Source organism: Macrobrachium nipponense, chromosome 12, assembly GCF_015104395.2.
Source record: "Macrobrachium nipponense isolate FS-2020 chromosome 12, ASM1510439v2, whole genome shotgun sequence".
Taxonomy (NCBI): Eukaryota; Metazoa; Arthropoda; class Malacostraca; order Decapoda; family Palaemonidae; genus Macrobrachium; species Macrobrachium nipponense.
This window is the reverse complement of record NC_087205.1, coordinates 33,546,734-33,569,125: the sequence shown is the minus strand read 5'-3', so window position 1 is coordinate 33,569,125 and position 22,392 is coordinate 33,546,734. Positions and strand designations below refer to the sequence as shown.

At 44.1% G+C, this 22,392-nt stretch overlaps 1 protein-coding gene across 5 annotated transcripts in view; it reads left to right on the top strand.

The window, feature by feature from the left end:
- LOC135224478 (conserved oligomeric Golgi complex subunit 1-like) overlaps positions 1-22,392 on the top strand; it is a 363,776-nt gene that overhangs the window by 226,911 nt on the left and 114,473 nt on the right. For all 5 annotated transcript variants that reach the window (XM_064263481.1, XM_064263483.1, XM_064263479.1 and 2 more), the window contains one exon: positions 10,650-10,788. In XM_064263481.1, the coding sequence (XP_064119551.1) occupies positions 10,650-10,788 (139 nt within the window). The remainder of the gene's footprint in view (positions 1-10,649; positions 10,789-22,392) is intronic.

Below are 22,392 nucleotides of genomic sequence, written 5' to 3'. Positions count from 1 at the left end.
AATTTTTTCTCAAGGAAAATTGGAAAGAAAGCAAGAATCTGGATATGAGCTTAAAAATTTCAAGAGAGGTAAAACATCACTTAAATGGTGGCTAGATCTAGTGAAGTTGTCGGAGGGCGTGTCTCTCAAGCTTCAGAGCCCCGACCTAGTGTTGTTCTCCGACGCGTCCACCACGGGGTGGGGGGGAGCAACATTAGGGGGGGAAGAAGTGTCAGGCACCTGGAGAGGGGAACAGGTGTCCTGGCACATAAACCTAAAGGAAATGGCAGCCATCTTTTTAGCTCTCCAGTTTTCCAAGAAAAAGTCTCTCATCGAATAGTCCAAGTCAACTCAGACAACACCACAGCTCTGGCGTACTTGAAGAAGCAGGGAGGAACACAGTCTCGGTCCCTTTTTGCACTGGCAAAGGAGAATCTTGCTGCTGGGGCAAGGGCACTGGACGTCACGATCCTTACAAGGTTTGTAGCAGGAGTAGAGAACGTCCGGGCAGATCTCCTCAGCAGACGAGGTCAACTTCTGCCAACCGAGTGGACTCTGCATCAGGAGGTATGCCAAGAGCTGTGGGGGTTATGGGGACGTCCGCTAGTGGACATCTTTGCGACGTCCAGAACGAAGAGGCTTCCACTGTACTGCTCCCCAGTACTAGACCCAGCGGCAGTGGCGATAGACGCACTTCTCTGGGACTGGACGGGGGGATGGACCTGGTACGCCTTTTTTCCCCCGTTCAAGATCCTAGGGGAAGTCATGAGGAAGTTTGCGGCGTCGGAAGGGACGAGAATGACTTTGATCGCCCCGTTCTGGCCGGCGAGAGACTGGTTCACAGAGGTCATGGCCTTCGTAGTAGACTTCCCACCGAGGACGCTTCCAGTAAGGACAGATCTACTCAGACAGCCCCACTTCGAGAGGTACCACAGAAATCTCTCCGCTCTGAGTCTGACTGCATTCAGACTATCCAAAAGTTGGCCAGAGCGAGAGGCTTTTCTAGGTCAGTGGCGAAAGCTATCGCCAGTGCAAGAAGAGCTTCATCCAATGCAGTGTATCAATCGAAGTGGGCAGTCTTCAGGAGTTGGTGCAAGAAGAACGGCATTTCCTCCACCACGACCTCTGTGAGCCATAGATTGCTGACTTCCTTTTGTATCTGAGAAGGGATCAAAAACTTGCAGTCTCTACAATCAAGGGGTATAGGAGTGTGCTTTCAGTTGTCTTTAGGCACAGAGGCCTGGATTTGGCGGACAACAGAGACCTTCACGATCTCTTGAGATCTTTTGAAACAACGAAGGTTCAACAACCCAGGTGGTTGCCGTCTTGGAACTTGGATGTAGTTCTGAAGTTCCTCATGTCCAGTCCATTCGAACCTATGCATACAGCTTCCCTGAAGGATGTTACTAGAAAAGCTATCTTCCTGACTGCTCTGGCGACGGCGAAGAGGAGTCAGCGAGGTACAAGCGATTAGCAAATACGTGGGCTTTAAAGGTTATAACGCGGTTTGTTCCTTGAGCCCAACGTTCCTGGCAAAAAATGAAAATCCGTCCAACCCTTGGCCTAGGACCTTCGAAATTAAAGGGATGGCCGAAATCATTGGGCGTGAGCCAGAGAGAGTTCTGTGCCCTGTCAGGGCTCTAAAATTCTACCTAAAGAAGACTAAGGATTGTAGAGGTCTTTCGGATAACTTGTGGTGTTCGGTAAGGAAGCCAAATTTACCAATGTCGAAGAATGCTTTGGCTTTTTTCTTGAGGGACACCATCAAGGAAGCGCATTCATCCTGTCAAGAAAGTGATATGAAAATGTTGAAGGTGAATGCGCATGAAGTGAGGGCTATTTCTACGTCGGTAGCCTTCCAAAAGAACATGGCACTTAATGACATCTTGAATGCCACATTTTGGCGTAGTAATTCAGTGTTTGCCTCTCACTACCTCGGGAGGTGAGGACTACATACGAGAACTGTTGCTCTTTGGGCCCATATGTCGCAGCAGACACTATATTGGGTACAGAGAGTAGCACTCCTCCTATCATTTAGGAAATAATATGTTAGTTTGGACTTTTTAATTTTATTTCTTTTTATTTTTTATTTTTAGTTATTATTCTGAATTTAGGTGTTTAGTTTATTGTGGTCTTGGGTCGGCCGCCTTAGGCGGACTTCCCTCCATTAGCCTTGTTATACGAAGTTTAACCAGATAGGCTAGGTCAGGTGGTAATGTTTTTGCTTCGCCCTCATAATAGGGTAAAATGTTTTTTTGTCACATTGTGGTCATGCACCCGTTGACAAATCATCTGGAGCGCACCCAGCTATATAGGTCACGTCTTGCTGGCACCTCCAGGGAAGCATTAACAGCATTCAGTGTCTAATCAACACCTATATGATCTGTCACATTGTGGTCACGCTCCCCGTGACAGTTCATTAGAGCGCACAGCTACACAGGTCACGTCCTTGCTGGCACCTCTAGGAATGCATTACCCAAAAAATTGGAGGTCTATAATGTAGGATCTAGTTGTTTTGTGGTCACGCCCCCGTTGACAGATCCTCTAGAACTCAACAGCATCGCAGGTCACTACCTTGCTGGAGTCTCTAGTAAAGCAGAAGCAGACTTGGGTGACGGTACTCACGAAGTCAGCTATGCTAACAGGTAAGGAACCAAGATATCAATCATGTAAATGGAATTGTTTCCCAAAATCCGAGTCTGTCTCCCCCTTCCTCCAAAGGTGGGATTCAGCTATATATATATCTGGCAGGTAAGGTTCATGAACAAAATGATATTGTTATGATACAATAAAGTTTGTTCATACTTACCTGGCAGATATATATAATCAAAGTGCCCACCCACCTCCCTCAGGAGACAGTGGCACTAGAAATATCTGACAGAAAATGGGAATGGTTCCTGACGCCCGCCTCCCAGCGGCGGGAATGGGTACTACCACCTGGCCGACCACTGCGTGTGCCGGGAGTTTTGAAATTCTGTCGGACTTCGGAGAATACAGCTATATATATATCTGCCAGGTAAGTATGAACAAACTTTATTGTATCATAACAATATCATTTTTTATCAATTTCATCATAAATTGCACTTTTTGTGATAAAACTATTTAAAAAACCAGGTATGAACATTTTAAGTGGGTTTTTCTTGAGTTTTAACCACAAAATAGGCAGTTTTAAGTGTCGTTATTGGGATTAGTCGCAGAGAGAGAGAGAGAGAGAGAGAGAGAGAGAGAGAGAGAGAGAGAGAGAGAGAGAGAGAGAGAGAGAGAGAGAGAGTTTATATCTTTAATATCAGGAATGTTATCTATTTCTCTACTAGCAACTGCCAACAACAAAATTTATGTGCATTTTTTGTCATCCTAAGATGTATTACCTTTCTTACACATTTTTAAAACACTATGAACACTCATGCATACACACAGTGTGTATATGTGTTAATGCGAATTGGTTAAAGAGACTCAAATTAGCAGTACACATACTACTACTATCTTTTCGAGAGCGAGGTAGGCAGAACTAAATACGAATACGGTATCTATTTAACTATATATCCATTACAGCTTAAACAGAAGATGCAGGGTTGAGTATTGTGTCTTTAATTTTTAAATAACTTACTATAGAAATACATAATTATTGCGATGAGAGAGAGAGAGAGAATTATTTGTTTTATTTAATGTTATAATTTACATAATCATATTAAACTTAATATCTGAAAATTAGTACTAAATAGTTTTTTCATACAATCAACTTACCTGTTAGATATATACATAGCTAAGACTCCGTCGTCCCCGACAGAAATTCAAATTTCGCGGCACACGCTGCAGGTAGGTCAGGTGATCTACCGTCCTGCCCTGGGTGGCAGGATTAGGAACCATTCCCGTTTTCTATTCATATTTTCTCTGTCGCTTGGAATGTAAACAACGTTTGCAGTTCCTCCTGACTTGATTTTTGGATTTCATCGCCATCGATCTTCTGGGCTATCTTTTGCAGGGAAGTACTGGATCTTTGGTTCGGCATACGCATATTAATTTGTTTTAATAACTTTGGCTTCGAAAATTTCGAAGAATTGTTTACGTGTAACTACCGAACTTTTCGGTAGACACTCACATAGTTTGCAAGAAGGAAAATTTTAATATTTATTTATAATAACGTGTAGTAAATGTTAGAATTGATTGAGCTAACTTCCTTCTTGAGGAAGTCAGGAATAGAATTAGTTACGCTTCCTTTAGAAGTTTTTATAGCTCTTGTACTAACGAGCAGTTAGAGCATTAACAATACTAGGAGTAGGGGTTGTATCCTACATCTCCTTCTTACTTCACAGAATCTTCAAATTCATATTGCAATTTGAAGACAAAGAAATGTAGCTCAAAATACGAGCTATTGAAAGGTAAGAAGTGATTTTAGTGTTCACAGTGCAGTGGAGGGTGCGTTCTGATCGGCTCTGTTTCGCTCCCAGGCCTAGACCTCTTCCAAGCTCACATACCTAGAGGAGAAGGAAAGTCGAAAGCCATATGGAGGTTATGGAGAATCCCCACCGATCAGGCGTCCCCTCGGCAGGATCTGTAGAACGTCCCAGACTGCCAAGTTCGTCATTGGAAAGGCGTCCTAAATAGTAGAGGGTGCGTCTGATCGGCTCTGTCTCGCTCTCAGGCCTAGACCTCTTCAAGCTCACAAGCCCAGAGGAGAAGGAAGTCGAAAGCCTTACGAGGCTATGGAGAATCCCCACCGATCGGGCGTTCCCTCGGCAGGATCTGTAAAACGTCCCAGACTGCCAGGGATAGCCATTGGAAAGGCATCCTTTAAAAAGTGCGTCTCTTCTTCCGTTTCTTCATCTTACATCCGAAAAGACGAAGAATGTACATGTTTGGAGTTCGGACGATCTGGCTCGTTCTCTGAAAACTAAGAGAACACTGAGCGAGAGACTGAGAGCCAGCCAGCAAGCTAGCGCGAGCCACGTTCCAACAGCCAGCAGCGAGCCGCGTTCCAACAGACTAGCGCGAGCCGCGTTCCAACAGACTAGCACGAGCCTCGTTCATAAAGATAAACGCAAGCCGCGTTCCAGCAACTGAGCGCGAGCCGTGTTCCAGAACTTTTTTCTTGGCGCAAGGCGCCTTCAAAGAGAAAACAGACGGCTAGACTGAGGAGCCTTATAGTAGAGTGGCAATCAGAAGGATGCTTCCATTGAACGTTTACTGGCAAGAGGCTCGTATAAGAAGACTAGAGGCGCTCGGAACTATCAGGGCACACGGGACCTTCCACGCAAGCGGAACGTTCCAGGAGCGAGTCTCCTTTCTAGCGTGTGGAACATTCCAGGGGCGCGGAACTATCCAGACGCCAGGCGCTAGGCGCAAGGATCCAGACGCCAGGCGTCAGAATATTCTAAAATCTTCATTTGAGAGAGAGGTCAGTCGCGAGACTCCTCTTTGAGTTTTTTAACTTGAGCAACTTTCCCCTGGCAAATGTGCAAGATGTCGCACAGGCGGCCGTTGCTTTTGTCAGAAGGATTCTGATACTAAGAGAAGCCCCTTTTCATTATTCAGAAGACTCCTGTGTTAGGCAGTTCCTCTCAATGCGGACACTCTCCTTCATCCATGCTCTTCCCTCGTTTTGAGGAGGCAAGAGCTTTGGGAGTTTTTCTTAATAAGAATCTCATCGACGTTTGGGTATGATGGCGGATAGGAAATATCTATTTCCTTCCGTAAACCCTAGTGATGAACAGGAATTCTGTCTCTTACGCGATTTATGAGGAAATCACGAAGATTTAAAGAGTTCCTGGATTAACTTCCTTCCTTAAGGATATATATATACTCTTTCTATCATTCTATTAACGAAAAGAACGAAGATAGTTGAAGGTAGTAGAGTATCTGCTGGATGAGAATACGATACGGTCAAATCATAAACACATACCGTAGGTACTTCTTGCTGTGGCAACTCAATTACCAGTATACCTTCTACGACTTTCCTAGGAAGGGACTACGCTTAAAGGGATTGTTAAGACAACACCTACTTAGCTTCTAGATTTATCGAAGTCTTGTTTCGCTTAAATATGCTTTAATAAGAACTTCCTGAAGTTCGATAATAATTTTATAAGATTCCTTTATTATATGGAGTAGCTGGCAACTCTGGAAGAGTAAGGCCAGACGGCTAACGGAGACTGCTTTCGCTGAGAGCCTGAGACCAACGCAGTACCTGTAGTGGTCAGTCATGAGCGGTCGGGTTTATCTCTCTCTCCTGCGGGATGGAATAACTATCCGTATCTCTCCCCTACAATCGCGGTCTTAACCTCGCATTGAGGGGATAGTTAAGCTAACATAAATAAAATATTGTATGCCTTTTGCTAAGAAGCTTTCAATAAGAGAGATAGTACAACCTTTCAATGCAGTTTACCGTTGGTAACATTATTAAAGGATTCTATCGCAGCAGAACATTATATTATATAATGCCCTCAGGCTTACGAAAGCATAGCTTATTAGAGTACCTGCTCAGAAGAAGATGGATGAGTCGGATGGGAAACATTCTCTTTGTGGCAGAACTTGTTTCCCTGAATGGACTATACTACGATATAAAGTTTTTTCCTACTAAGAACGGAATTAACATGTGAAAGGATGTCGGGTACCATAAAGGCACAGGTGTTCTGGCACATAACCTAAAAAGAATTAAAAGGAAGCGCCTGCCTGGCGCAATGCGCGCTAGAAGCGCCAACCTGGCGCAATGCGCCAGAAGCGCCAGCCTGGCGCAAATTGCACCAGAAGCGCCAGCCTGGCGCAGTGAGCCAAGAGTACCATCCAAGATTATTTTCTCGTTTTAGCGAGTTATTAACCTAAGAGTCCAGTAGCCTCTCGGACACCAGGCTCGGTAACGGCAAGATTCGTTCCTGATTTCGTTACCCATTTAATCACTTAGGCCAATTCCACGACTCTCTCATATCGCAAAGAGCATCGAGAATCTCTTTTTTCGCTCCTGTTCGCGTTAACAAAGAGAACCTTCTCGATCGACGATAATAACTGTTAACATGTTTAACATTTATTGGAAAGAGTTGTGAGAACCTGCGGAAAGTCTTCTTCATAGATCTCTAGTAAGGTAGAAGACGAACAGGCTTCCTATAGGGACTGCTTCCTTTTCCTCGCAACCAAGAGAGGTAGCAATATACGCCATCTTTATTTTTTTTTTAGAAAGGGGAATAAACTTTAGTCTTTTTCCCCTCCCCTAAATATAAATTATTTGCAGAATTTAAGATAAAGGGCATCAAAGAAAGAGAAGATAATACTTATGCCTCATTTTGGCCTTAGAGAGGTTGGATTCACAGAGGTCACGTTCTTCTCACAGCATGTTTGGAAGTCTTTTCCAAGACAGTCTGAATATTCTATCAGCAGCTATTATAAATGGACCTTAACAACCTCTCCACTCTGAGTCTGTCTGCGTGCAGACTGACCAGAAGTGGACATGAATGACAGGATTTTTCAAGGTAAATGACAATAGTCATGGACAAGATATAGAATTGCTGCAGATCGTGCTAGAGGGAATGAGGAAACTGTCCTCTTCCGATACCTCTGTGAACCACATAAGCGGTTTTTTCTTCCCTTTCAGAGGGAAGAATCACCTTTGTATATATCTGCTATCAAAGAACGCAGTAAAAGGTAGGCTATACTCTGTCTCTATAAAGGGATTGGAGATAGCAGAGGATTAAGATCTTCGGGATCTTATACGATACCTCAATATGACAAGAGTAGGATATCATGTACTTCTAATGGGATCTTTTTTGTGGCCACAGATTCTATGTTCCGACAAGATGGAACTGCTCCTCATCAAACTTCTTTGAGAAATTTTTATGAGGAATTCTTTGTTTCTCTTGGTCCCCAAACGATCAAGAAGACAAGTGAATTTTTTGAGCATTGGAATCTCGCATCAGATTCTATGGAGATTAGGCAATGGGTTCTTGCCAGCATAGTATGTCTGGAAAAAGAACTAAAACCCCCTATTCCTGATTCAGTGTTTTCAGATAGAGGTTTCGTTGTCCAGGCAGGGTACTTATGTTTTCATCTACAGTAGAATGTTAAAACGTGTGCCTACAGAGTCTTTGGAATGCGATGACGGCTCGAAATGCTTCCCAGAAGGTGTTCAGAGGGATACAATAAAGAGCTAGAATCAGGGTTCCGCCCAATTTCAGCTCGGAAGTCTCCTTCGACTTCCAGGCTTCTTCCCTTCCTTCGGACAAGGATAGGGAAGATTCTGCAATGAGAAGCCCCACCTTAACAGGTAAGAAGAGATCTCGTGAGCAAGGGAAGTACTCAAGAAGGATCCTCCTCGAAGGAAGACTCTTATCTCTCATACTGTTAGATATCCTATCGTATACTGGATGTAGCTGACTACAATCACCTCCCCTTGCCGGAGAGGCCAAAGCTCAAAGTGGAAGAATTTCTTCCACCCTTCTCCAGTCTTGTGATTTACTATTGTGGATGTTCAGGACTTTCGGACAATGTAGTGTCAACCAGGAGCCTTAATGCTAAAACAGGCGTAAAAAAACGCCAGAAGGCAGCCAGCCCCAAGAACACTGTCATTGTCTGATGAGGAGAACGACCATGGGCCTAAAAACTGACATAGATGCGCTAGATGCGAACATATAGGACAGATAAGAGTGTCCGATGTGGACATTGCCAGACATCCTCGAGACTCTACCAAGCTCGAAGCTCTGGCAAGTGGGGAGGAGCCAACCAGGCGCGAGGCGCCAGGCAGGAGCGAGGCGCCAGGCAGGAGCGAGGCGCCAGGCAGGAGCGAGGCGCCAGGCAGGAGCGAGGCGCCAGGCAGGCGCGAGGTGCCAGCCAGCCGCGAAGCTCCAGGCAGGCACAAAGCGCCAACCTGGCGCGAGGCGCCAGCCAGGCTCAAGCCAGGCTCTAGGCGCAAATCTCCAGCTAAGGCGCGAGGCGTCAACCAGATGCGAGGGGCCAGTCAAGCGAAAGGTACCAGACAAGCGCTAGGCCCTCCCAACCAGAGCGAAGCACCAGCCAGGCGCGAATTGGTTCCTGCCAAGGCTTTAGGCTTCAGAACCGGGGAGAGAATCCTATTTCAAAGAAAGCCCTGGGTCTTCTTTGAAACATGGAGATCTCCTAAGCACTTCATGAAGTGACTTGATTCCTTCAAACAGCTGAGAATTAAAAGCGCAGGAAGTGCGCGCTTTTGCAAATTCTTGTTCTTTACATAACAATATGTCATATAAGACATATTAGCTGTGTTGTACGGTAGAGGCAACTCTGTGTTGACTTCTCATTACACAAAGGATGTCAAGTTAACCTACGAGAGATCCTTCTCTTTTGGTTTATATGTCTCTGCGGATACGTTACTGGGATAAGGAGCCGACACTGATCCTTAACTTTGAGTTAAAGTTATTTAACTTAGTGAAATTATTGGGGTTTTTGAAAGGAGTGTGGGGATAACTCTTTTCAATTTGAGCGCGAACCCTCGTGTTAGGATCAGGTGATCGGGATCGGTGTTGCGCTCCTTCATAAGGTGTATTGTCATAGAAGTGGTCCAGTACCCATTGACAAAGTCCTTTCAGGCTCTGCCGAGTAAGCGGTTCATACCCCATCGGCAGACCCACAAGAACTCTTAGCCATAGATCACATATCTCGCTAAAGTCTTGAGGTGATGCAGACTACCGGGCAACAGCCACGAAGTCTACCACCTATCAGATAGGAACCAAGGTTTATTTATACCTACAACATATGTTGTTTACCTGTCTATTCCATGTTAGCTGTCTCTTACCCTCCACCAAAGCGTGTCAATCAGCTATGTATATATCTGACAGGTAAGTTGATTGTATGAAAATGATATTGTTATAATACAATAAAGTTTCATACATACTTACCTGGCAGATATATACGATTAATGGTCCACCCAGCCTCCCCGCGACAGGTGGAAGAGAGAAAATATGAATAGAAAATGGGAATGGTTCCTAATCCTGCCACCCAGGGCAGGACGGTAGATCACCTGACCTACCTGCAGCGTGTGCCGCGAAATTTGAATTTCTGTCGGGGACGACGGAGTCTTAGCTATGTATATATCTGCCAGGTAAGTATGTATGAAACTTTATTGTATTATAACAATATCATTTTAATAAAAAAATGCATTTAGTCATGAAAAGGCAATAATTAGTGAATATTTCTGAACAAAAAAGTCCGGGAATTGCCGAATTTTTCATGAATAATTTATAGATAGGTCACAGAAAAATCTGTGAATAGAAGAGGCCACTAATCTTGAGAAAGCGAATATGGTGTGGAGTTTACTGTATACTTATAAGACCTTGATAGTTGTTTTACTTTATCAACTTTTCTAAAACTTCTTGTTGGGATTTTAAAATTCTGTAGCTTCCAATAGTGGGATGATTTTAAAGAGTTTCAAGTACTCATTATTGTTACTAGTTAAAAGTCTTTGGTGTAATTTGCTGTAAGTCTTTGATCTACAGGTGACCGTACTTGTTGTTGGGAGCCTGTTGCTGAGTGGTTTGTGTTGTAGGGCAATAGATCATGGGAAATATTTGTCATTTTGGTACCTTTATATTTATTTGTTATTTGTGTTTAATGAGAGGTAATAACTTTAGAATTTGAGAAGCAGTACTACACTGCTATATTTTCTTTTAGTTTTTTTTATTATTGGATTATATATATTTACTTTCCTTTTGCAGAAGAGAATGGAAAGAGTTTGCTTGAACAACGATTGCAAGAGATAGTGAAGAATGAAGGAGATGACTCGTCATCTGTTTCTCTCCTTCAAGAATCGTCTCTTACTTTGTCTTTCCTCCCTCAAAGTATAAGGCAGTTCAGGTAATTCATGGAAGTTTCCATTGTATTACATATTGTTATTATTCATTATGTACAGTCACCCGTGCTATTTGCGCACTCATGATTTGCAGACTCATTATTTGCGGATTTCTTTATGGAACATATATACACATTATTCATGGAAAATTTGCTTATTTGCAGTATTTTTCATTGAGAAATATTCACAAATTGTTGTATTTTTATATAAATTTAAATATTGCAATACACTCCCTGAACACCTGAATTAGCCCTGGTCGCTGACCAGCCTGAACTATATCCCCACAAACTTACCCAATTATACCCATAATTGGGTAAATTTTTAACTGTCGGCGTTACCAACATTGCAGGTAAACATTGTCCACTGAGTTACCTGTACTACCATTGGCAACACTGCTGCCAGAACTGGCTGGCAGAGCTCTCCCCGCCCAGTTGCTCTTTGTTTTCTTGGAAAAGAGGACATATCCTGGTCCAAGCAAACTTTTTGGTCTTGTAGCCCGACCCTCACAGCTTTTGATTGGCCTTTATTTCTGTTGATGACTCTGGATTTACTTTGGATTACGATTTGGATCGCTCTGGGAGTTTTGCCACAGTTTAAGAAGTTGATTGACTCTGCCTGTATTTGGGTGATGGACACGCCCAAGAAAGAAGTACCTTCGGCCAACCTTTTGAAGCCCGCCTCATCTGCCGTGCCTTCGGAGCAGCTCTGCACCGGAGATGTCAGAGCCCACCAGTACTGCACAGCATGCAAGAAACAAATGAGTACTCTCAAACATGATACACATTCTCTCTGTGTTAGCTGTAGAAAGGTACAGTGTAACATCAGGCAGAGATGTGAGGAATGTAGGGATTGGTCGGTAGACCAAATGGAGGTTTACTTAAAACATCTCTAGCTTCCTAAAGGAAGTGTAGGTCAGTAATAGAGCCTAGGAAAGTAAATCAAGAAGAGCTAGAGTCGGTTCTCTTTAGGAAATTGGAAGACAGATTGTCTTCAAGTATGACTAGTCTTTTTGCCAATTTAATTTCAAAGATAAATGAAGACAAAGATAGTAGCAAAAATATAGTGGATACTAATCATTCTCTTACAGCTCCCCTGCCTGTTCCAGAACCAGCCCTAATGGGTGCCGGGGATCATGGAGACCCGCAAGCCTGGAAGGTAGGATCTGCTGGCTCCCCCGGTGTGGAGCAGGCAGTATTAGCAGCGGAAATCCCCCTTTCCCCCAAAGGTATAAGTTCTAAAGGTGATTTAGCTTTAGGTGAGACACAGATGGTTAGGGTTGCTAGTATATAGGTGTGCATGAAAGAAGTTGCAGGGGCAGTTGCCTTTGGGTTCGGGTTCGAGTTCATTTTCAGGGAGGCCTGGGTCTCCTTTAGATCCTGCAGATATTTTGTTACCTTCCGCAAAATATCCTCGTCATATGGTTTCCAAGCCTTTAGGAGATGTGGTAGTAGAGGCAGTGTCTGCTGTCTAATTTAAGGGTGCCGCTCCTTCGTCTTCGAAGGTTCCTTTTCCTCGGGTAAAGTCAGAGTTATTAATTAGTAGTGGCATTGCAGAGGACGTATCTTTTAATCTGGCCGAATATAATTCTAATTGGTTAGGATTATCACAGGGTTACAGGACATTGGTTACACAGTGTTTCCACCTTGGTTTTTCCAATGTGCAAGATCATGTTCTCAGGAATTTCCCTAAGTTTACTGGTGAGATGCATCAGGACTATCAAGGGGTAGTGGACTTGGTATATTTTCTGTCACTTAATAAGATGGCTTCATCTTCCACTTCTATTTCTTCTTCTATATTTCCATCTGTCCCAAGTCATTCCCTTCATTACTTACCACCCAAATCTTCTTCTCAGACTCTGTCTCATCTTTCCTTTTCGGGTCATACTTCGATGTCTTCTTCAGACTGTCCTTCGGTTCTTCCTTCAGGTTTGCCTCCTGTTGTTACCTTCTCTTTGGGGCAAGTGATTTCTCGGTCTTCTGGGTTCCCTCAGCTTGATGCGTAAGCCTCAACAAGAATTTTTCTAACCAGTTGTCAGATTTGGATTGTGGAATTTTGGGTGTAGGACAGGCTCAGTCTGTAGCTTTGGAAGAACCAGTTATTTCACCCGAGATCCTTTCATGTCCATTGGCTTCAGTGGTTCCTCTTCCTGCTTGTGCGGAGGACAATAGACATGCCTTGGCCGTATCAGCCTCAGTAGACCAGAACTTTTCCATAAGGGCACTTTTGAGGGCAGGTTCGGTTGGCATGTCCTCTACCTGTCCAACTTCGCAGTTGGAGTTCTGGTACGTAGTTGTGCCGAGTGTGACTGCTTCTCGTTTCTCTTCTCTTACATCGGTTTCAGTTTTTCCTAAGGGTGTGGCAGTTTCTCTTTCTAAAGGATATGGTGGTGGTTCAGGGTTGGTGTCGGGTCTGTCGGGGGTAGGTACTCCCTCTCATGTTATTGATGTTTCTGCAGCTCTGGATTTCCGTCTGAGCAGGACAATGGTTTAATCAGGTAATTTCGGTGTTGCGGCTTCTCTGCTCTTAGGTGTTGGTGCTGGCCATCCAGTGGGTTTGGGTGCAGGTGTTTTGTCCTCGGCATTGTGTGAGCCAGGTTTGGTGTGGTCTGCTGTGGGTCACACAGCAATTACATCATTGTCTCTCGGTGGTGGTAGGGTCACTCATCCAAGTACATTCAGCTCGGGTGGGTTGGTCCCAGGTATGCTCGGTGCAGGATTGGTGCACCCTTTTGTTGACAGTGTGACAGGATTAGGCGTTACGTCATCGCTAATTGGAGAAGGAGGTCTTTCACAACCTTTAGCTGTTGGCTCAGGGGTAAGGCCAGGTATGTTAAGTCGGGTATCTATGGGTATGGAGACTGCAGGTTCCCCTTTTTCGGGGTTAGGTAGTCTTGGTGTTCGTCCTGTCTCTTTTCCTGCTTCGATGTGATCGGAAGATTCCTAGAAGGAGGCCTCATCAGAGGATGAGGCTCCGGTTAAGGAGGTTGGTTTTCCTCAGGCCAGGGAGAGCAAGTATAAGCGGATGGTGGATTTTATCCATTTGCTATATCTGCAGTCTAAAGCTTCGGATGAACCGGTACAGCCTAACCTGGCTATGTTTGAAGAGCTGTATGCGACTAAGCCAATGGTTCCCCATATTTCCAGTAAGTTTCCTTGGTTCGGTCAGGTGGAGCAGGCGTTGAGGGAGTCAGATGCTAAGTTAGCTGCACTATTAGGGTCAAGTAGGCAAGATTCCTCTTTACTTCCAAATCGGAAGGGTTTATATGGTGTGGTACGTAACCCTTCAGCCGGCATAAGAGTGCCATTTAACGAATTGATGGAGGCTCTTCTGCCCAGGTTCCCTTCGGCTTCTAGGCTGGTGGGAGTTTCATTAAACGAAGCAACCATTTTGGAAGCGCCTCAGTGGTGTGGTTGGTATGGTGTTGGTGTCCCACCTCGGTGGTCGCAAGTTCAATTCTCAGCTATTCCATTGAGGAGTGAGAGATATGTATTTCTGGTGATAGAGGTTCACTCTCGACGTGGTTTGGAAGTCACATAAAGCCATTGGTCCTGTTGCTGAATAACCGCTGGTTCCATGCAACGTAAAAACACCTTGCAAACAAATAACTGTTTTGGAGGACACCTTTCGAAACAGTCTGAGGCGTTGTCGGATTTGATGTGGATGTTGTCAGGGTTAATGGAGTTCCTTAAGAGAGACAGGTACGTTCCTTCAGATCCGGTCCTCTTCAACAACCTAATTACTTTAGTGTCGATGGGTTTGGCATACCAAACCAACATTTCAGCAGGATGTATGACTTTCATTGGCAAGAAGAGGAGGGACTCGTTCTTAGGTCATCTTCCTCCTCATTTTCTGGATATCCATAAAAGGGTTCTGTCCAGGGCACCTCTCGCACTCTGCGACAGTTTGTTTAAGAAAGAGGATATTTCAGCAAAGATCAACTTTATCTCTTCTACTTCGGCCGTAGAATCCCAACAGGTGATGATCTGTGCGGCAGCTCAGGGAGCTAGATCTCAAATTCCTTCTCTGGGTAAGCACTCCATGTCCTGGTTCCGTCAGATCTCCTAAGAAGGTGCGCTTCTCTGCCAAGGTTTCGTCTGTAGTCCCTTCTTCCAACCCTTTGTCAGCTAGAAAGGGTTTTCGGAAATAGGAGATGTTCCCCTCGTCGATACCACTGGAGGGAGTAGGGCGCAGAGAGATGGGTAGTCAAGGTTCTGAGGAACGGGCACAGGGTCGCTTTTCATTCTGTTCCTCTGCTGTCCGACTCTCCAATTCACCTTCCCAGTTATTCCCAGTCTTCCATCAGGGGGATAGCTTTGGCTTCGGAAATTCGGTCCTTGTTGGAGAAGGGAGTGATAGAGCCTGCTCCTCCTTTTTGAGGGTTTTACAGCTGAATTTTTTTTACCGCCAAGACAGGAGGGCCTTGGAGACCCATCAGAGACCTTTCAGGTCTCAACCATTCAATAGTTTCCACCAAATTTCATATGGAAACCTCTCAGTCAACGCTGAGATCAGTCCAGAGAGACGACTGGTTGGTTTTGGCAGACCTCAAGGACGCATATCTCAAGGTTCCAATTCATCAGGAATCTCAGAAGTTCCTTCGTTTCTTGTGTCCATCTGTAATATTTCAGCTTAAAGTCCTCTGCTTCGGTCTGACCAAAGCACCTCAGATGTTTACGAGGGTGATGTCTCCAGTATCAGCTATCATGCACCATCGGGGCTTTGTCCAAAGAATAAGCAGTACGAGCAAGGGACTCTTTGTTAGATCTTTGCCGAACCTTAAGGATTCGGATCAATTTGGAGAAAAGTTCCCTTTCCCCATCCAAGTAAAGACATATTTGGGTTTGACGATTCAGACGTGTCCTTTGAAGGTTTTCCTGACTCAAGAATGAGTTCTGGTGGTCTTGTGTCAACTGGAAAATTTCATGTCAGACAGGGCTCAACCAGTGAGCATATGGAAGAGCTTGTTGTGGAGAATGTCATCCCTCTCCCTTCTGGTTCCAGGGTCTTGTCTCAGGATGTGTTCTCTGCAGGCACGTCTCAGGATTTGCTGGGAATTTCAGGAAGAGAGCGCAGTGGTAGTCTGGAACGATTCTTGCCTAGAGAATCTTTGGTGGTGGTCAGATCATCATTTGACCATTGGCGTAAGTCTGGTCCTCTCGATTCTGGACGTTCATCTGTACACAGATGCCTCGGATCAGGGTTGGGGTGCAACCCTAGAGGAAGCTCAGGGCAAGGCCCTTTGGAGGGATTCGGATTGGGAGTAGTCTATCATTATCTGCGAATTGAGAGCGGTAGAAGAAGCGCTAAGTTGGTTCGCAGAGCTGGTCAAGGGCAAGAAGTAGCACCCGGGCCACTTTCAAAACTCATCTTTTCAAGTATACATGATTCTGTTCATAACTTCAAAACCTTGATTATAACAACAACCTTTACATTTGTATATTGTTAGATAGATAGATCTTTAAGCTTTCAGAAAATGCATAGTTGATGGTATGTTACACTTCTATATACCAAAATAGATGCAAGTTTACTCCAAATTGTATGCAGTTATGATGGAGCATATCAATGTTGATGTTTCAAAGAAGTATGACGAGAATATATAAAATAGAGAGACGTAGCCAACTTTTCATTCAGTTATACACTATACATAGCATAGTGTTATTTGTTTATGAAAATTTCTCACTACAGTCAGCACCCTTTTATAACAGACTAGTTTACTGAGATTTGAAAAAATGTCCAGTTTTTTTTAATAAATTTGTAAACCTTTTTTATTGAGCCAAAATATACACTTAATACATGAAAATTAAACAGCTATTTTGTGTTATAAAACTTGTTGTACATATTTACAAAAAACAATACACTTTACTTATTTACATTTATTGCCTTAAAAAAGGAACCTTAAGAATTGGCACAATTTTAGTTGTCCGAAACGTCACACTTTGTAACTCAATTATTTTGTCTTTCACAAAACTTTCATGACATCAGATTTCTGGAAAATAAACTTGAAATCCTTAAATATATCTCCTGTGGAATTTGTGACAAGAAATCAACTTTGTAGCATTAAATAAAGCATTGCTTTATTGGTTGAAAATGAAAGTAATGAAATGTCCGGAACGTCACACATTTTGCATTCCTTTATTTCTTGAAGAATTTCCTATCAACATGCTCAATAATGGATTTGTTCCATCCAATGTTTCGTTGAGAGAGTGGGACTGGGTCAGGTAACAGGTAAATTATGGTCTCTGCTGAATCTGGATGATATCATCTTTATGTGACCATCTACACAGTGAAACTGTCTTCATTTGGATTTCCAATCACTTGCCCTTAAATTTTGAAAGCAAAGTTATTTCATGTTGAACATTTGGAAGATTCTACAAAGTGCAATAATTAGTGTGATGTTTCGTACAAAATCTTAATTTCAAAGAATGACACCTAAGGTACCCATACGGGTGAGTATCAGACTGCATTGAAATTAACTTAATAGCCTCTGTGACATAGGACTATAACAATTTTGAACGAATTGCAAGATTCTCATTCCGGTGTCATATACTAGCATACAAATTAATAAAACTAAGTATGAAAATCACATGTAGGTTTTATGTAAAAAATAATGTTATCACCTGGATACCAGTCACGTAGCCACTCCACTGCAATAAAATGGCAGATATGGAGGTCATGAAATATATCTTGAGATTCATCAGCATCTTCCTGCTCTGGTGAAGGTGTTTCAAGTTGTGTATATCAAAGTGATTGGAACATTGGTCAGTCTTGAAGTTGAGACAATATTTTCTTGGGCACCCTTCACGACCTTTCTGAGTCTGAAAGAGTAGTGGTTTCATTGCAGATTTACTCTTTGGAATTAAGACTACCAAATGCAGGCTTGGCCCTATCTGCAGGACTATGAATTTGTGATAAAGTATCTCTCATCTTAGTCTGCTTCCATTTCAGTGTCCACTTTGAAGTTCCTGGCTTTGGCACCACGTCTTCACTGTCTCTACCTTCAGTTGAATTACTTATTCTCTTCAATCTTTTCTCTAAAGCCATTTTTTCTTCTGTTATCATCTTCCCCTTTGTGTTGAGAGATTGTCTTTCTCTTCCTTTTAGCATCTGCTTCCCTGTCTTCTTGAATCTTCTGTTCTAATCTGTTCTGTTAATTCCATGATTTTAAACTCTTGACTGTGCTTTTTGGCTCCTCCTTGCCAATCTTTTTATCATTTTCACGTTTCTGTTTTCAAATCATTGTCAGCTCTCATTTTCTTTTAATTTTGTTCTCTTTTTTTCCTTTTTAGCATTTTCATGCTCTGAAGATGGATAACTTCTTAGTTTTATTTGGAATTTAAAGTCTGACTTTATTTTTGGCATTTTATTCTCACTCTACACTTATATTTGAAAATACACTCTTGAAATTCACTTTTAACTTTCAAACTTTCTAAAAATGTCAGTGATGAAGGAGACACTAAAATATGAGCATCTTATCCCAGGAATATTACATATTAATAAACATTACCTTAATATAATTTATCTAGCCCTAAATCCCCAAAAACCGCACCAAAATTTACCACATTGGCAACCCTGTTACCTCCTATTCTGTCCGCCAGTTGGCAACACTGTCGTTGACAGATACAAAAACCTTCCCTCAAATCAGTTGTTAACGAGCGCCCGTGTTGTTTACATCACGGCCGCTCTTTATAAATTTCCTTAAACATTTTTGTGCCTTTAAAGCTTTCATTATTTGTTAAATGAGACTTTATGTGAATTACCACTCATGCATTACATCACGAAATAGTGAATCAACTTTGATTTCTGTTGTGGTTCTTATCTTAAATTACGAACTTTTGCGCGACCCGGAACTACTGACCTGTCCAATTCTACAATGGATTGCCAAGAAAATACGATGCTTCCTTCTGCCAGCAACATCAGGAACTGCCCGGTTTGTGGGACAAGGATGAGTAGCAGGGAGTATGAACCCCATGACATTTGTAGCTCTTGTCGTGGACAGGTTTGTGACTTGACTTCTCGTTGTGGACGTATGTAAGCCCTGGTCTGACGAGGATATGACTGCTTATATGAAACGCCAAACAATCTTGCAGCGTAAAAGATCAGTTAAGGAGAAAAAGAAATCGATTGCTAGAACTGTATCTAACAAATTCTTTGACTTGGGCGCTCATGGTTCTGGCTCTTCGGTTTCGGTATTGTACGACTCCGATTCCGAATTAATTGATGCTTTGCCCCCTGTACAACCGGTAATTAGTGAAGTTATTTCTGATGTAGATTCAAAGATTTTGGCAATGGAAACTACCTGGAAACAGAATTTTAAGAAATTACAGCTTAGTCTAGATAGAGATATTTCAGCTAAGTTTAACAATCTGTCAGAGAATTTTCAAGAAGCCTTTACTAGCAATGTCTAACACTCTTTTAGATTCATTTTCAGCTCCTCGTCAGTACCTGTCGACAGCACCATGGGTAACGGTGCGACAGATACCCCGGCTTGTGAACCCCGTCGGGTGGCGAAGGCCTAGGGAGGATCCGGTCCGGGCAGGTGCCTAACGAATCTTTTACCCAACGTGTCCCCTGTTAGTCCCGTAACAGTGCCAAAGGGCGCTTATTTATGGAGAACGGGGGGAGGGATATTAGTGTCAGGGCCTAAGATAGCTAGTCGTCAGGATTTTACTTCAGGGGAAGTTTCTAAGTTAGGATCTGACGATGATGATGATGATGACGCGGATTCATGTGATATTGATGTTTCCTCGAATGGATGTCATGTTGTAGAATTCAAGAAACTTTTTTATTTAATTTTGAGTTTTCTTCCTCAGCAGGCCTAAAGAGCAGAAGCAGCCTCCGCCTCGTATTACAGAAGGGATTTTTCTTGACGGTCCTTCCCGGTCACAGGAATTTTTACGTTTTCCCCTTTGCCCAGAGGTTCGCGAGAGTGAGGGCGGGCATTGCCGCTAAACTTTCGAAGGTGATCGGGGAAGGGAAGAGGAAGCTCTCTTCTCTTCTACGACACCGGAGAGGAGTTTACCAGGTGGCGGATGATTCTTCATTCTCTCGACCCCCCAAGCCAAATCCTGATTTTGTCCGACTTTCAAGTCAACCCTTGACTTCTAAGGCTTCGGTCTCTGTCTCAATTGAAGATTTTATTGCTATGGAGTCTGTTATGAGCTCCTTACAAGAAGCAAGCTCAATCCTTCAATATGTGGGTCCTCGGAGGGCTTTTAATGTATATCAAGGACTCCGGGTTTGTTCCTCCTGATGCTCCTCTTTTTGAGAATTCTGCTCATCCATTTCAATCGCTTCTGTACATCAGAATGAGCTTGCTGCTTCAATGCAGGCCTTTCTTGTTTCTCTAAGGCGTACCTGTATTTGTCGCAGTTACCCTCCTCTGTATCGGAGATCCAGAGAACCCGTCTGTTGTCATCTTCTCCCTTTGGCGATTTCCTTTTCGATATTTCTGTGCTTTCTGAGGTTTTGAAGGAACATCAAGGTGATGCCTCTTCCCAAGCTCACTGTTCCTTATCAAGAGCTTTTTTCCTCTGGTCTTCCTCTCGTTCCTTCAAGGAGTAAGCGTAAGTTTAGGACCAGATCTGTACCTTCTGCTCCAGCCCAACAACCTCCTTCTGGCTCCTTTTTTTTTCAGAGTACATCTCAGGTTGCTGGTGCCTCTACTTCATCCTCTGGTGCTCACCCTTTGAAACGCAGGAGAGGTTCTTGGCGTGGCTCTAAGGGCAGAGAAAGAGCTCAACCTCCAGGAGGACCTTCTTCTTCTTCTTCTTCTTCCTTGTCTCTGCGTAAGAATTTTCGGAAGTAGGAGTCATCACCTCGCCTGGAGACCGCAGTAGGAGCTTGTCTCTCCCGCCATTGGTCAGCTTGGCAGGGGAGAGCGGTGGATGCTTGGGTGGTGGAGGTCCTGAAGGAAGGTTACGAGATCCCTTTTGTTTCCAGACCTCCACTTTCCAATCGTCCTCTCGAGTTCAGCAGTTATTCCCTCACTCAATCAGGGGTCAAACCTTGGAGAAGGAGCTTTCGGCCCTCTTGGAGAAGGATGCCATAGAGCAGAGCTCCTCCTTCTCCCGGGTTTTACTCTCGGATGTTTGTAGTTCTAAAGGCCTCGGGTGCCTGGCGCCCCATCATAGATCTTTCGGTTTTGAACAAGTTCATTCTAAAGTCCAAGTTCAGGATGGAGACGGTCCAGACTGTTCTTTCATCTGTCAGGAGGGGGACTGGATGATTTCCATCGATCTGCAGGATGCTTATCTGCAAATCCCCATCCATCCAAGAAGCAGACCTTACCTTCTTTTTGGTTTTTCACGGACTCGGGAGTTTTCCAGTTCAAGACCCTTTGTTTCGGCCTCACCACTGCTCCACAGTCTTTTTCTCGGTGATGGCTCCTGTTTTTCGCTATTCTGCATCAGTTAAATGTAAGGATGCTTCGGTATCTGGACGATTGGCTAGTCCAGGCCGAATCTCTAGAGAAATGTCTCCGGTCGAGGGAGATAGTTCTGTCTCTTTGTGTCAAGTTGGGCATTCGTGTCAACTTCGACAAGTCCAATCTAATCCCTTGCCAGATCATGACTTATCTGGGGATTGTTTTTGAATTCCCAGATTTTGAGGGCTTCTCCCGCTCAGAAACGGATAGACAAGCTTCTGAGTCTGATCGAAGAATTTTTGTCCTCCGTAACGCAGCCAGTTTCTCTTTGGAGGTCTCTCCTGGGCCATTTGTCATCCCTCATCCAACTGGTTCCCGGAGGTCGTCTCAGAATGAGGTTCCCTTCAGTCGACACTTCGCCAGTCATGGGATTTCGTGTCTGAGGACACGATAGTCGCCTCTTCTCCACAATGTCGGAAGGATCTCCGTTGGTGGATGCAAGTTCACCGCCTCAAGTCAGGGACATCTCTTCTTTCGGTTCCTCCGGACCTAATGTTTTGGTCAGACGCCTCGGATCAAGGTTGGGGCACACACCTGGGCTCCGAAGCCGCTTCGGGCCTTTGGTTAGAGGAGGAGAGGATCATGTCAATAAATTGGAGGGAACTAAGTGGGCAGTGTACCTAGGCCTTCTTTCATTTCAGGAACAACTGTTGGAGTCGGTTGTCGCGATCTTTGTCGACAACACCACAGCAGTCTCATACTTGAGAAACCAAGGCAGCACACAGTCGGATCTTCTCACTCAAGAAGCCCGATCAATCCTGTGTTGGGCAGAAGACAGGGGGATTACGTTGGTCCCTCAGTTTATCCTGGGGCCATCACAACGTCTTAGCAGACGCCTTGTCGAGACCGAATGAAGTTCAAGGGTCGAGTGGACACTTTGCCAGGAAGTCTTTGACAGCCTCAGGAAGAAATGGCCTGTCACAGTCGATCTGTTTGCCCACCCCACTGAATTTTCGGTGCCAGATATTCTTCGCCCCTTACCAGACTCCTCAGAGTGCCGGGACAGACTCTCTTTTGCAGGACTGGGAGGGACTTCAAGCCTATGCTTTTCCTCCGTTCTCTCTGGTGAGGTCAGTCCTCAACAAAGTGAGGGCAACCAAGCGTCTGGATCTCACCTTGATCGCCCCCTTCTGGCCACAGAAGGAGTGGTTTCCTGACCTTCTGGAAGCACTGGTGGAACCCCCCA